Raw genomic sequence first — 16931 nt, 5'->3', positions numbered from 1 at the left:
TAGTTGCCAGTCTGGGGCGGGGGGGGGGACTTCTCAGGTGCCCACTCTTTTATTTTAATGAATGGAATAGCAGCCAATTTGACCAGAGCACTGTAACTTGCTAGCTGTGCTGGTACATTTTGTCCATGTGTGTGTCTGGTGTCTGACTGATGATGAGACAGCAGTGCTAACTAGTAGGTTGCTAGACAGGAGGTGGTAAGCAAGCAGCACAAGCCATCACCGGGTTGACAGTTGAATAGATTTTAGGGTTGTCAATACCATTGATCAGAACGTTGTCACTGGCGACTGGACAATTGATCTACTGTTGAGCCCTGGAACACAGTTGCCACATCTGTAACCCGCCTGTCTGTCTGTCTGTCTGTCTGTCTGTAAAGATACAGGCCTAATGTTGGCAATGTGGATTAAAGATAACCCCAGAGACGTTCTGCTGTGTTGGTAGCTGGAGCTGTCAAGTTGCAGCAGGCTATATGTCATTACTAGCCTGTGAAGTGGCTACAGTGTTAACAGCAGTCTGCAGGATTAGCTAGCTCTTCTTATTAGCTTAATGTACCACTCAATCCAAAGATTTGAGACATTGACCATCTGGCCCATGTACATAACTAATCTAGTTTATTAAGAAATGACTGAAAGAAGCGTGGTGGAATCAGACCCTATAGCTGTCTTGCTGCTGCTATATAGTCAAACGCCTTCAGCAGAGGCTCTACTACGTTACCGTTAGCAGTATAGTATGGCGGACTGACCGTGGGAGCTTATAAACCACGGTAAGTGGCTTGCTGGATAAACGTTGCCATGATGCAGGCAGAGAATTACAGTAAGCCGTTAGGGGAAAAGTAACTGATTGATTGACTCAAACTGTGTGCCACACTTACGTGTAAATGGACCTCCCCGGCTAAAGCAGCCAGTCCCCTCCTTATTCTCGGCGTCCTCCTCCCTGTTCTCTTTTATTTCGCCTCTTCCTTTTAGACCGTCTCCTTGCCAGTGTAGCGACCGTTACCCTTTTTTCAATGAAAACGCGGCGTAACCGTTAGCGTCAACCCGGCTAACGTTTACTACTCCTCCTACTACTTCAATGTATTACTTAAGCCAGCACCGATGCTGGCAAAACTGGGGTGTGGGGGGCTGAAAAAAATCAACTCGAGTTGTCCGCTGCAGCCTCTCTCTCGACCAGGCGACGGACTCCACACGCACTGGAGAGAGGGGAGGGTGGGACTTGTGAACGGCAGCGGTATGGGGGAAAAGCCAAAGCTGGGGCTAGCTAAAGCTAGCTAACTAACTAGCCTCACTTGCTAACTACTTGTTAGCAACTGAACTGCGTCCGCGAGACACACACACACTGTCACACACACATACACACACACCACACGCTACTCAGCTGAAGCCGGGGTGACAGAACCCGAGCCCGGCGTTTTTTTGGGAGCCTTGTTGCAAAAAACAACCGAAACAACCCCCCTTTAAATGAAATTAAACTCGGGTGAACGAGAAAAGGGCGACTGAAAACGGGTTAATGGCTATAATAACGGAACGGGGATAAAAAAAAAAAAAAAAGAATGGGTTGTTATTAATAATTCCGCTTTCTGCCTCGCAAAGAGGCACTGTCTGTGGCTCCCACACGTACAGAGTAGCCGCTGGCGCTGGCACGAAGCTCTGGCTGCTGCTCCGCTCCGCGCCGGGGGCGTGATGCGGCTTCAGCTGTGATGGCTGATTGACAGGCGCTTCCACCAATCACGTGCAACTCGCTGCGTACATCAGCCAATTAGATGGGGTTGAAGGCGGGAGTGTATAGAGCAAATTCGTCCAACAGTCTTTCTTGGATGTGTGTAGAGGAAATTTCAATAAGTATTTGTGAATTTTGTGTGAAGGGAGGATTTTGTTGTGTTTTGAATTTGTGTGTTTGTTTGTTCTGTTGTTGCAACACTGTGGAACAGACTTCTATTCGTTAGAGGCCTTACCTTTACATGTGGATTTTACATTTTACTGTGGATTGTCTACTTCTGTAAGGCCATGATGGACTTGTGACAAAAAAATGGCAAATAAGTTTAGGGATTTGGGGTAAGGGGTAGCGCAAGATATAGCCCATGGCATGTCTAATCTCACAGCTGAATTTTCTTTTTCTCAAAACTCCCTGAACTATGGAGCGTATTATAATTGTACCATTTGGCCACATTTTTCTGTCTTTTTCTTCGTAGAACTTGAAAATGGGAAATAGGCCTACCTCAATAATTGTGTGTTGTGGCTTAAACAGTAACTTGGAAATGAGCTTCTAACACAGCTACTGAAGGCTATATATTATTACTCATTCCTTTGAGTGTGACTGAACATTTTTCATTATTTCTGACAGTGACTCACCAGAATCTTGTGGGCTGAATTCGTGACAGTGCCTTACTGCCTTTCCCTTAAGCCTGGTAGACATGGAAATTAGTCAACTAAAATGAAGCCCCAAAAGTTTCCCTCTATTTATTTGTTCCTTCCTTGATGATGACAGACTGTCAAGAAAGGCTGGCACGCACACACGCACACGCACACACACACACACACACACACACACACACACACACACACACACACACACACACACACACACACACACACACGCATAACTTGATACTCACCTCAGCCACAGCATACATCTGAGTTGTGAGGTTATTTGTGTATGTGTGTGCGCTTTAACATCAGCAACATGTTGTCTGTTACCTTTTCATTGCATTTTTACTTTTCTCATCAGAGGTGTGCCTATAGGCTATATACAATCATACTGCGGCCTATAGATCAACAGCTTGCTGCTAAATGAGACAGATAAAAGTATACTGACACACATTCTCTTCCAACCCAATAGGCTGAGATGCTAAATAACAGCTTGCCTCTCTTCCCCTGCTGCCCTCCATCACCCCGCTGTCACAGAGGTAAAGCTGTTGCCATGGCCACAGTGAGCCCGGATTTAATTCCTCGAAGAACCAATATCTGATTGGTTCAGAGAGGTTTGTTCCAACTTACATGGAAATTAAAACATGTGTCTTAAGTTGCCCTCTGCTGGCGGATTGCTGCTGTATAAGCTGTACAAACTGTAAAATAGGACTATTGTGTAACAGTTGATTTAAAACAAAATCCTCAATGTCAAAATGTGTCAAGAGTGTGGTATAAATTGGCCATGATGCGAGCAGTAAGAGCAAAGTAGTTAAAATAGTCCATGCGAAAGATAAGGATCCTATATGTTCTCGATTTTATAGTGTACATAAACCAACATCATGAACTTCCTCTTGACATTCCCTAACCTCATGAGTCAGTTGCAAGTTCTGAGATTCCTGAGATTTATCGGCTTGTGAAAATGTATATGTCCCCACTGGTTATGAACAAAATCCAACTCCACTTAAGAACACAAACATCCTGGAACAATATCTGTGGAGATTGAGTACCGTTTTTCCCATGAGAGCATAGTCTACGAGGGAAATGATGACAGATTATTGATCTGCACTTTCCTTGAACTGTACCCATTCTGCAAACTGTTAATAACATTTTCAATCAATCAATCCTGTCATGTGTATGTTCTTTATACTTCTATTAACCCACCCTTTATAACCCTATTCAATATTTTCTGTTACTTGATAGCACGGTGAGCATGCTACACTATCATTTCATTGCAAAACATAATTTCACAAGATCTTCTCCTTTCTCTCCCTTTCTCTTCCTCAAGCCTTTTCAATCTCTCCCTCTCTCCCTCTCTCTCTCTCTCTCTCTCTCTCTCTGGGATGTGCCCCTAATGTGGTGCCAAGGCTCCAGCTCCTATGTTTAACTCACAGCTAATAGCTTACATTTTCAGATAGGATTAAGAGGAGAGGAAACATTCAGAAGGCAGGAGTTGTAAGGAGAGAGTGTGTGAGAGGAAGAGTATATGATTGATTGAATTGATTGATTCTGTTAAGACTTATTTAACCGTTTTCAAATAGCACAGTGGTGTGATTATACAATGGTGTTAAAAAGGATAACAAAAAGCCCTAAGGGCTTGTTTCCATGTGGACCTGTGTATTCAATTCATCTAGACATTTAAAGACATACAATAATACAAGACATAATCAACACTATTAGTAGCAATACAACATAGCCTATATGTAGCCTACAGTGGGGGGGTTGCAGACAGGTGCTCTCATGGCGGTTTTGAAGGGGGGTAAGGAGTCACACTTTTTGATGTCTGTTGGTAGGGCATTCCACATTTTATAGTGGCATAGCAGTAGAATTAATTTAACCCCATGTTTCCAGGTGTGAGGCCAAAGTAGTAACTTGACCAGTTTGTTTTGAGAGGTCCGAAGCCTTGTTTTTAATGCCTTTTAATGCTATTCTTGTACCATGAGGTAGGCATGCATGGTATTGGTAGTCAAAATAATACCGAATGAATGCTCCAGCTCAGTGTGTACAGTGTTCAGACTGACCACCGAGGAGATCCTGAATAGAAATCTTGTTCTTTGATTGACTTTTCAGATTATTTGTGTTGCCATTTGTTCACTGGAACCTATAAAATACAACGCAGGTAGGTAATTTATTTTTTCCTTCCATGATATCTGCCTACAGTCACCCACTTTGACTCTGAAGTGTTTTGCTTGCAGAGGTTCATTCTGGACCCAAAAAGAATGAATTCAGTTTTGCCCAGGTGTAATGATAGCCTAGTTTGTTATCAGTGAGCCAGGTGCAGATTTTACAGAGCTAAAGGGCTTTCATGAATTATCAAGAGACATAAACATTACCAACCAGTAACGACGCCATAAAGGGGCGAGGTCGCGTGCACGCATCCGCCTGGGTGACGGCAGGGGGGTCAGATCAACATATGGAATGAACACTTCTGCACTGGGCCATGTATGGAGCGTGTCTTGAGTGTACAGGGTTTGATGAGGTCTGGCCACATCTGGAGCGTGTCTTGAGTGTACAGGGTTTGATGAGGTCTGGCCACATCTGGAGAGTGTCTTGAGTGTACAGGGTTTGATGAGGTCTGGCCACATCTGGAGTGTCTTGAGTGTACAGGGTTTGATGAGGTCAGATCAACATATGGAATGTCAGAGCAGGTCAGCTCCATATATGGAGATCTAAGGTCGGCAGCAGGTGCAGTGTCTTGAGTGTACAGTACAGGGTTTGATGACTCTAGTTTTCTTTTTTTTTAATGATGTTTTATTGGGTTTTTTCCATTTTTTAAAATACAAGACACACAAGGAACATGGTACACAAAAACAAAACAAAACAAGAAAACAACAACACCATCAATGACAAAACAAAACTAACAATAACAATAACACGTACCCACCCACCCACCCACTCTAGTTTTCGCCGGCTGCGGCTGCACTAATAACTTTGGGGCGGGCTGTCTAGAGTTTGAATGGGCAGGTAGGCCTATCAGTCAAAAGGGAGACATCGAAGAGGAAGGACGGGTGGGGAAGGATAGGTATGTCAGAACAGGTCAGCTCCATATATGGAGATCTAAGGGTTTGAGGTCAGATGTAGAGTTGCTGACCGGCTCCATGTATGCAGATCTAGGTGATGATCCAGTCTTCTCCATGTATGGCTATCCAGGGTTTGATGAGGTCAGTGTTGTGATCTTCCTATATGGAGACGGCCATATATGGAGCGTGTCACACGAGGTGTGACGGACTGAAGGCCATAATATGACCATATATTATATGGTGGCGTGACAGACTGACAGGTTCTTCAGGTTTTCATAGTAATCTGCGACCTAAGGTAGCAATAAACTAGTCCCCGGCTATGCATGACAACCAAAAATAAATCCAGTCTCTAGGGGGGCATTATCACCCTTGCCTCATTCAAGTCTGTGTGTAATATTCTTGAATCAAGGCTACTGGCTACTGCTCAGAACATTCATAAAAACCGTGTAGGCTTCAATGGAAATTAAAATGTGAGATTACACTGCCACCTGCTGGTTATGCATCACCCCAGCAACCTGTTGTGAACTGACAAGGCAAAATGGATCTGTCTGTAACTCTGTATTTTAGCAGCATCATGCCATAACCTAACCTGACTCCGCCAGATGGGGCAGCAGAGAGTACACTGGGTTCCCCCCTTCTCTCTGCTGCCCCATCTGGCGGAGTCAGGTTAGCCATAACCTCCTGCTCATATAAAAAACAAACAAAAAACAAAAACAAAGAAAAAACAACTATGGAAACCAGTCTAGCCAGTCATTGATTGATTGATCGATTGAAGTATTTATGAACAGTTTGCAGAATGGGTACATTTCACATGAAAGCACAACTCAATACAAAGACTATTACTGTGTGGACAACACACTGATAAAGCATTACACTTGTTTACAACAGGGTCCACCATTTTCAATTCATCAGAACATGACATGAACCATGCTGATGATTAAACTCACAATTTCCAGTCGTGTTGCATATTTAATTGGACTTTGTCTGGCAACCAAAAACCCCCAAACTTAATTATTTTCTATCAATTACAGCAGTGGCTTTCAACCTTTTCCATATCAAGGCCCATTATTTATTTGGCATTTGATCCACGGACCACCATTAAATGATGAGATTTAGCCTTGCAGAGACCCAAAACTGAAGAATGCTTTGTTATCGTTGGCTAAATGACAATTGTTCTACATTCTCAAATTGTGTAAATTAAGTAATGCAGATGTTTAACAATAATGCAACTCTTAACTCGTAAAATGAAACCAAATGGATCCGTACACGGGTCCATTTGGTTTCATTTTGAAATAAGGGTCCACTTGGTAACCCACTCCATCATTTACCACCTGGAACCCTCCCTCCAAGGACCACTGGTGGTCCCCGGACCACTGGTTGAAAACCACTGAATTACAGCACCTGGACTGTGTAGTAGGCCTACTCTTCAATCACCACTGAATTACAGCACCTGGACTGTGTAGTAGGCCTACTCTTTAATCACCACTGAATTACAGCACCTGGACTGTGTAGTAGGCCTACTCTTCAATCAACCACTGAATTACAGCACCTGGACTGTGTAGTAAGCCTACTCTTCAATCAAAGTAAAGATGGCAAAAGGCAAAACATGGAGGAACAACATGCTGGACCGGATGGAGGCAGATAGTCACAGCTTTAGGTTCCACAGGGAACAAAGAGGATTAAGTTAGTTAAATAGGCTACACACACACACACACACCCCCCATGAAGCCTGGAATTCATGGAGATAGTTTTGTTTTTGTCGCATTCCTAAGGCTATAATTTGGAATCAAATCCAAAAACATCAAAAACATAAACACTCACCTCTGATATTTAGATAGACAAAATGTGGAAACACACCAGCTTGTATTCGAACATATTTATACTTTATTTCATAATGGTATGAACATAATTAACGTTCTAGTAATAAGTAGCTTGACTCTCAGTGATTCATAAGTAATCATAGCATTATTATGTACACATTAGTTGGTTAAAACATTTAGATAAAAAGGAAAACTCAGCAAAGTTATGTCAGAATCAAAACTTCAAGACAGATTTCCATAATCTGAATCTCTGATCTGAATGTGTGCTTCCCTGCTACATACAAAAGACAAATTCGGCATTTTCACAGATAACAATTCACATGTGCTTCCTATAAGCATTTCACTATATATGCTATAGAATCTGAATAGTGTTATGTTGTCATTTGTCAACCTGCAATGACATTATAGGTCCGCTTTTCTTAAATTATTTTTGCTCCATCTCTGTTTGGCATTACATTCATATCAGTTTCATTGTATTGACATTGCTTAAGCAAGCACCCTGCTAGTTCAGCTGTACACCACATAGCTTAGTCTTCATTTAGGCCTATTATTGCTCGATTGACCGCAGAGACACGGGGAAACTTTTCTGAGCAACTCAGATAGAAGACTGTACATACTGTGTACAGTTCAGACGCAGCAGGGAAGAGCAACAAGGAAATTAATTTAAGAACAGTTTTGAGTGAAACATGCAAGCCCTCGTCTGGATTTGCTTTTTCTTTCACTTAAATATGATTGAGTGAGCTTAAACTTCAAATAGAACGCAATATGGAATGAATTCAGGAAGCTATGAAACACAATATAGTTCTTCTACACAGTGTATACACTCGAGCAGAAATTAATGCTAAAAGTAATGGAAATATATTTCCAATATTTCTCAATGTTCTGAATGGAGAGAGAAAGACAAAGACAGATGACCAGACAGGTAGACAAGATCAAACAGGTAGACCAAATTGGGCAGACAAAATGTCAGTCAGATGGGATACAGTCACAGGCCTACTGACAAACGGACAGGCCGTAATGGCAAACAGGTAAAAAGGAAAATGGCAGACAGACAAGACACATATACTGCATATAGACAGTCTAAAGATGGGCAGCGAGGCAAAAGGTAGACATACAGTTGACTGTCAGTCTGCCTCAGACAAACCGACAAGTACGGGAGGGGTTAGAGAGGACGCTAGACGGGCAGACAGATATATATAAATGTATGATCAGCAGACACTGCTGTAGACAAGGTAGATGGATTATGGATAGGTGGACTAGACAGTAGACACACAGACATTATGGACAGCTGGGAGGCGATACTGACTCTCACAGACTGTATACATTACAGGTAATAAATGAATTATTCACCTAAGCAAAGTTGATCTACACACACGTGCGCGCACACACACACGCACGCACACACTCACACGTACTGTGTAAGTCATGGGAATAAGGCACAAAGCAACACAAACCACATTTCAAGAACAAACATAAAAAACCTTCATATTAAAAACAACAGTTTTACATTAAGTCTTGTGGAATTCTTGGTAATAAGAGGGAATCTGAGGATTATTTTCTCAGAAACAAGCTGCTGCTGTCATGTGAAAAACATCCTAAGGGTGCGGTGGACCAAACTTTAATTCTGCCTATGCAGGTGGATAGTGATGCTTTTCAATGGGGGTGGGGCTTGTTTGTTGCCATTCGAGGATTTCTGGAAAAAAAACTATCCCTTCACATTAAAAAAACATAGGAAGAATCCGCCCACATAGGCAGATTCAAAGATGGGTGTGACTGCACCCTATCTAACCCTCTGAATTAGGGCTTTTAGCTTTGTCTTTTGGGACTTGGAGAGCTTCATAATAGGTCTACCTCCACAGGTGCATGGCTGTCAGTATAAAAATATGTCTATTTCAATGAATTCCTGAAAAGTCAGCTTCTTTTGAAGATGCTTGTTTATAAGTAAAAACTACCTCTTCCCCCCGACTTTTGTGAAATCCTTTCACACCAATATTGTGAGAACAAATCTGAAAAGCCCATGTCAGAGGATTGCAAGGTTTTCTCCAGACAACAGCAACAATACCCTGGTTGTTGTGCACTCGTCAGAAGATGCACATGTGCACTCGACACTTTAAAACATTCACAGTCCAATGACAATTCATATATATATATAATAAAACTGCAACAAGACGTCAGTTCTATCAACACAACACTGAGATGTTGACAAAACAAGCGATTTATGCATTCTCTATAAAAATCATATCAGGAAGGAATTTTGTCAATTTACTCAATGGTTGATGACTGTACATGCATCTGTCCTAGAAAAGAGAAAAAGCAGTGACTGCTTAGGTAGTCGAATTACTGAAAATGGCCTTATCTCTGTGCAGGAGTGGCTAGTTTATAAATGAGCTACAGGTTTATATATATATATATATATATATATATATATATATATATATATATATATGCTAGTTATGAGCTTTGACATTTAAAACACAGTTACTGCTTTTGGCCTTTGTAGGGCAGTGTCTTCTCCAAGGTTGTCCTCCTTCAGTATTAATAATATTAATCGTGCAAAAGCAGTAAAAAGTATTCACGTAACTTGTTCAGTAAAAAAGTGCGTTTTTCATGCTGTATATCAATGTGTTCAATGCCTACTGTATATAGACAAATCCGCGCAGCTGTGCCCTGAAGGCCAGATGTATGCAACCAATGCTGCGGTGTCAGCTGCACTTCATGTGAGACCGCAGCTATGATTGCGCGCAGGGCAGCCTGTGCAGATTTGTCTATAATAAATACTGTAGACAAGATAAATAAAATACTTTTTTTTTTTGTAAAACACAATAGACTTCTGATTTTGTAAATATTCTTCAAGTGTTAAAAGCAATGCCATTTGTGTGGTACTGTACAGTGTATTACAATGATATCAAGCAATCAAGAAGCCTTCAAGAAGCCTTCCCACTTGAGATCTATATCAATATTATTCTTTTTGAAATTCATATTAGCTGAAGAGTTTTGTTCCAAAATGACATGCACACCATTTTGAACATAAAGTGATTATATTTTCTCTTACATTATGGAAAACGCATAGTACTTTAGAAAAAAACAAAAAGACACTATGGTTGTAGACAGGTCCTTGGTGTAGTTCGGATGATATTTTTCCACTCAGGATATCTCTATTATATGTTTTAGAAATGACTTCTATTTTTCAAACTGGATTGGAAGAGACCTCTACCAGTTATTATACGTGTGGTTGAGGAGCTATGGAATGCATTCTGTTCTAAATAAGGTGTCGACAGTAACTTGCTTACACCGTACAGAACATTCCAACTGCATACAGCCATTTTCTAAATCACATTGACTCTCCACACAGTAATGTAAAATGGTGACAAAAATAAGCCTACATACAGTATGGGGGAACGAAGGCCAAATTCGAAACGAATAACATTAAAAATCCCATATCTTGATGGATGAAATGCATGTATTGAATAGTAGATGCACTGCGAGGACCCAAAATAAACAATTAGACCAGGGACACCAGGCAAGTGTAATTAACTCCAAGGCAGACCCCAACATACTGTAGCACAATCAGCCTAAACCCTACTGCAGTTCTGTTGAATGGCCACTAGGGGAAGTGTAGGATGAGGTTGTAAAGGCAGGCTGAGAGACAGACAAGACAGTACAGGATGTTTGACTCTGCACTGGAACAACAGCCTCTGTGATAGGCAGTACAAAGAACATTGGTCACCACGGCAACTGAGAGAGGGGGGGGGGGGGGAGTAGGGTGGGAGAAACTGGAGAAAAAAAGGAATGGAGATAGGGCAGAGGGTAAGATGGGGGCAGAGACAGAAAGAGAGAGAGAGAGATAAAGAGAGAGAGAGGGAGAGAGCAGTGGGGGTCAGAGACAGACATTACAGTAGAGTGCCAAAGAGAGAGATATAATGGCGACGATGAGGAGGAACCCATAGAGAGAAAGAAGAGACAGATGGACAGGCAGAGTGAATGGAGAGTGAAGGAGTGAGAGCCACACACAGGCATGGAACGAAGTGTGGTATAGTCACCGTGGATACAACACATGTACGAATTTAAAACGGGGGAAAGGGCCTGCGTCCATGACTCCATGCCAACGCCTGCCAACCTGCTGCTGCTGCCGTGGTGACATGTTAGCAGCGATCACTATGGATACCATACCCTGGCCTGTCTACCTTTGGGGCTTCTCTCTGCATGACTCCCTTTGAACTCTGGGTAAAAAGGAAAAAGAAGAAAGGTCTAGAGAGTGACAAGTCTGGACTGAGTTGATTTCATGCTTCACGTGTCTGGTGGGGACACGCTTGTTGTATGTTCTGTTCTGTTCTCCCTGGCTGGGACACAAAAGTCACGCTTGATGCATGTCCAATGCCATGCTGGAGTGATTTATTGAACACAGGGCTTGAAAGCATACTTGCCCTCCAATTTGACCTGTTTTTGCTTGATGTTTAGATTGACTGACTGGAGTGACATTAATCACTTCCTGCATGCAACAGACTAAATATTGATGTGTACGTATAGTATAGAATGGAATGGGATGGGATATAACAGAATTAAAAGCACATGCCGGCATGTGTTTATGCAGGTCTGTTGCAGCCAGCCAGCCAGTATGCAGCCTTGGGGCTGCAGGTCTGTTGCAGCCAGCCAGCATGCAGCCTTGGGGCAGCAGGTCTGTTGCAGCCAGCCAGCCAGCATGCAGCCTTGAGGATGCTGGTCTGTTGCAGCCAGCCAGCCAGCATGCAGCCTTGAGGATGCTGGTCTGTTGCAGCCAGCCAGCCAGCATGCAGCCTTGGGGCAGCAGGTCTGTTGCAGCCAGCCAGCCATTATGCAGCCTTGAGGCTGCAGGTCTGTTGCAGCCAGCCAGCCAGCATGCAGCCTTGAGGCTGCAGGTCTGTTGCAGCCAGCCAGCCAGCATGCAGCCTTGAGGCTGCTTACACAGGCAGTGCAAGCGGACCAAAGGTTGCATTGGCTTCTGACAAATGGCAAAACATGATTATTACAAATGGAAAAGGGGTAATTCAGAGTTGTATTAAAAGTCGTTTACATAGACAAAACAAAAAAAGAAAAAAAAGAAGGGTGCTACAGGGTTATCTTGGTGGTGGAATGAGTTCACGCCAATAGGTTCAGAGACCTTAATGGAATGAGTTCACGCCAATAGGCTCAGAGACCTTAATGGAATGAGTTCACGCCAATAGGCTCAGAGACCTAAATGGAATGAGTTCACACCAATAGGCTCAGAGACCTTAATGGAATGAGTTCACACCAATAGGCTCAGAGACCTTAATGGAATGAGTTCACGCCAATAGGCTCAGAGACCTTAATGGAATGAGTTCACGCCAATAGGCTCAGAGACCTTAATGGAATGAGTTCACACCAATAGGCTCAAAGACCTTAATGGAATGAGTTCACGCCAATAGGCTCAGAGACCTTAATGGAATGAGTTCACGCCAATAGGCTCAGAGACCTTAATGGAATGAGTTCACGCCAATAGGCTCAGAGACCTAAATGGAATGAGTTCACGCCAATAGGCTCAAAGACCTAAATGGAATGAGTTCACGCCAATAGGCTCAGAGACCTAATGGAATGAGTTCACGCCAATAGGCTCAGAGACCTTAATGGAATGAGTTCACGCCAATAGGCTCAGAGACCTAAATGGAATGAGTTCACGCCAATAGGCTCAGAGACCTTAATGGAATGAGTTCACGCCAATAGGCTCAGAGACCTTAATGGAATGAGTTCACGCCAATAGGCTCAGAGACCTAATGGAATGAGTTCACGCCAATAGGCTCAGAGACCTTAATGGAATGAGTTCACGCCAATAGGCTCAGAGACCTAATGGAATGAGTTCACGCCAATAGGCTCAGAGACCTAATGGTGGTGGAATGAGTTCACGCCAATAGGCTCAAAGACCTTAATGGAATGAGTTCACGCCAATAGGCTCAGAGACCTGATGTCCTGTGGTCAAATTGCTCTCATCGTTTCCCCTCTTTCTTTATACATTCTCTTTCCAGAAATAAGATTTAAAAAAGCACATACCTACCCAGGTTTTAGATTGAAAACACCTGTTGAGGGTGGATTTCGTATACTTTCATTAAAAATGACAAATCCATGTCAACGCAAGTGATGTGCAATCTGCAATGCAGTGAGTATACCCTATTCACTGCACTACTCTGATGGGACTGCCGGGCCCCAGTTGCAGTCTAAAATGCTAAATGAAGAACATATTTAACTCTAAAGGATAGCCTCTGTGACCAAAATAAATGAACTACTACTACTTGACCCCATAGGGTCAAAGGTCACAGTGACGCTGATGTTTCCGTTTTTCCCCGGTCACCATCAAGGGAGGGAGACAAAGCGAGAGTTATAAATTTCCCTGCATCTCTGCACTTAAAGTGAAAGAAAGTGGGGATAATTATAAGCTAAGATGGACTAGAACAATCACAAATGTTTAGTTTTTTTGTAGAAGGTACTGGTCACTAGTGGTCAAATGTCTACTGGGCAAAAGGACCAAAAGGTTTGTGTTGTCTGCGTGTCCCAGCCAGGTGACACAAACAGTCACAGATATTCACAGCAGAACATTTCTACTCACTCAAGCAGAGCTGCCAGTAGTATCACAAGGTACATTCAGGTCATTCATATGACGACAGCGAAGCCACATGTGAGAAGTAGAGGAGGAGGCTTATTTAGGTCAGACATGTGGAGAGCTCAGTGTGGTGAGGAGAAAATGGCTTCTCCTGCCCCTGGGATTGAAACACCCACTAGAACTGTATATTGTACAGATTGGTAATATGCATCTGTAAGGGCCTCTTGACATGTTGCGTAACATTTTGTTGCGCACATTGGACTACAGGTTCAGAGAAAAGGCTCTTCTACAGAAGGATGTGGGCACACTAAACACTTCATATTCCCACCAACCAAGAGCTAACGTTACTCCCACGAAAACAGATGGCTATAGGTTAGATGCCCAGAAAATGAGGGTAAAACACAAGTGGGTATACAATATACATGTACGTACAAACCAGCGACAGACATGGGTAGCCCTACAAATTCAGGAAGAGATGGTGGCTTCTCCACCATCGTAGCAGTAGCAGTATAGCACAGGCCTCCACCCGGGGGGGAGAGTCTGGGTGGATGACGACAGGTGAGGAGAAGTGGAGGGGGTCTTAGGAGGAAGTCTGCTGGGGCGTAGAGGGAGCAGGAGGGAGGCGCTCTGTGATCCAGCCGGTCACCTCTTTTAGCACGGACTCCGCCACCTCCGGGAGGTCATGGTGGAGCGCGTGGTACCCTCCCTCATACACCTGAGAGAGAGGAGGGGAGAGGAGAGGAGGCGAGAGAGGGAGCAAAGAGAATGAGAGAGGCTATGCCTGGCTGCCTGGTACAATCACGCTTTGTTCTCTCCATTCTTTTCATATTCTCTTGCTTTCATTGTTCAGGGCTCCCACTCTTGTCAAGCAATAATCTTCCAGGACATTTTTACACAACCCACACCTATATTATTATGGTAATACCACATTGTACAATGCATAATTATGCTATGGTTTGGATGGTTTAGAAAGCGCCGCCAACAAAAGTCGTTAATATGCATCCGTTCCAATTGCTGTGCTGTGCTGCACTTTGTAAACTCCTGTTTGAAAAGTGCAATGCAAATAAAGTTATTATAGTAATAATAATTCGTATTCTTATTATTGCAACCGTAGGTCGCAGTTGCTATGAAAACCTGAATTTCCCGTCAGTCGTCACGTCGCGCCTCCATATATGGTCATGCCTCGTGACACGTCACGCCGCATCACGCTTCATGACACACTCCATATATGGCTGTCTCCATAAGACCATCTGACATCATCAATATGTCGATCTGACATCTGTCACTCGTGCTTCTCAACTGTGCCATATTAAGAAGCTCTGTTGTTTCAGGCCTGAAAACGTCAGTTAAAAAAAAGGGGAAAAAATGTCCATGTATGGGCATTCCCAGACGATATAATTAGGGTATCGTCTGGGAATGCCCATATATGGATATTTTTAGGGCCTAATACAACCCCTGTTATGCCCATATATAGACATCCCTGATGTCATCAATACTAAGCACATATATGTGAATGTCAATATATGGCCATATTATCGTGACAGTCTCATGATAACCAGTGTGGTTGCCGTGACACGAGTCTCACTTGCAAATGAACCAAGTTGGTGCAACACATGGATCTCCATATATGGAGCTGACTATCATCACCTGGATCTCCATATACGACACTGACCTCATCAAACCCTGGATAGCCATACATGGTTTGACATTCTAGATCTGAAATTCTGAATATATGGAGCTGGCCAGCAACTCTACATCTGACACCACATTAATTTATCTCAACTGTGCCGTATTAAGAAGCTCTGTTGTTTCAGCGCGACCTCGCCCTTTTGGGTGAGGTTGCTTCTCGCCCTCAGGGCGTCTTACTGGTTATTATTATTATTACGGTATTAACAATAAGAGTTGAAAGCAGAATATTGTCTTTAACCAGTACAAGGAGGGTCCTTTTAACTGTTCTGGCTTTCACTCTGTTACGAAATATGCCATCGAGTGCCAAGATTCCCAAGTGCTGTGAACCGTCACCGCAGGAGTGGCATTTCTGTTAGAGGTGTGGCAGCAGAATGTGTGCAAATGAGACTGATGCAATATCTCCTATGACAGCTACATCTAACTAACTGCTAAATGGTGCATTTACTGTACAGTACAGTACAGTACAGTACAGTACAGTACAGTACAGTACAGTACAGTACAGTACAGTACAGTATATAGCACCTTTATCCAAGGCGCTTTACAATGATTGTGCACACCGATGGCGGAGGAAACCATATGGCCACACTACCACCTGAGCCGGTGACGCCCCAACTAACAAAGTCAAAGTCAAAGTGGTACGATTTGTCACACACGTTACTGCACGTTCTCCGCATATGACCCATCTCTTGGAGCGGTGAGCCGCAGCGTGCGCAGCGCTGCGTTGATTTGACCCCCCAATCCAACCCTTTGATGCCGAGTGCCAAGCAGGAAGGCATTGGGTCTTTGGTATGACCCGGCCGGGGATCGAACCTCGACCTCCCAGTTTCAGGGCGGACACTCTAACCACAAGGCCACTGACTGGTGAAACAAATATTATTTAGACTGGATAGAGGACACAAGGACCGAGTTGATGAAATAAAATGCATTAAAACTGTATATACAGTATCAGAGATTAATATAGGGTGCATTTTGCATCCCAAAACGCAGTTTATAGTTAAGGGACGCAATAAAACAACGACCTCTGCAATCTGCATCCACGGGATGCACTACTGTACAGCCAAAATAATATGAAATATGTAGAGCATTACTATTCTAGTATTTTTTTTGCTAGCTTTAGTTATAATAATCATGAATATAATATAATTATACATTATAACCATATCAAATGAAATGAGAGTTAAATGCTGCAATTTGTAAAGAAAATATTATATGACTCCTCTAAATTATTATATGACTCATCTAAAAGACCATCCCTGCATCCAGGGACTCATTACATTGAAAACCTATTTACATCACTGCAGTATATAGATCTCTTCTTTACTATCTCCTTCATCCTACTTATGATGAACCATGTGATGTGGCTGAGCTTTAGAAACACCACTTCCTTCTCTCAAAGCGCAGAGGAAGAAGTAT

General features: G+C 43.0%; 2 protein-coding genes across 6 annotated transcripts in view; both read right to left on the bottom strand.

Moving 5' to 3' along the window:
* The window catches only part of prkar2aa (protein kinase, cAMP-dependent, regulatory, type II, alpha A), a gene marked incomplete at its 3' end in the record, with an annotated part of 66914 nt that extends 65248 nt beyond the window's left edge, over nucleotides 1–1666 (bottom strand). Inside the window, exon 1 of the mRNA XM_079515186.1 lies at nucleotides 870–1666. The remainder of the gene's footprint in view (nucleotides 1–869) is intronic.
* An 11391-nt stretch (nucleotides 1667–13057) lies between these two features.
* Nucleotides 13058–16931, bottom strand: part of mgll (monoglyceride lipase) — a 58676-nt gene continuing 54802 nt past the window's right edge. For 4 of the 5 annotated variants that reach the window (XM_079495682.1, XM_079495683.1, XM_079495681.1 and 1 more), the window contains one exon: nucleotides 13129–14544. In XM_079495682.1, the coding sequence (XP_079351808.1) occupies nucleotides 14410–14544 (135 nt within the window). In that variant the 3' untranslated portion in view covers nucleotides 13129–14409. Of the gene's footprint in view, nucleotides 14545–16931 lie in introns of all 5 variants that reach the window. The other variant, XR_013789187.1, reaches the window with a different exon arrangement.

Source organism: Electrona antarctica (assembly GCF_951216825.1).
Source record: "Electrona antarctica genome assembly, chromosome: 2".
NCBI classification, from domain to species: Eukaryota; Metazoa; Chordata; class Actinopteri; order Myctophiformes; family Myctophidae; genus Electrona; species Electrona antarctica.
Note: the sequence above shows the minus strand (reverse complement) of the source record. Positions and strands in the feature narration are given on the sequence as shown.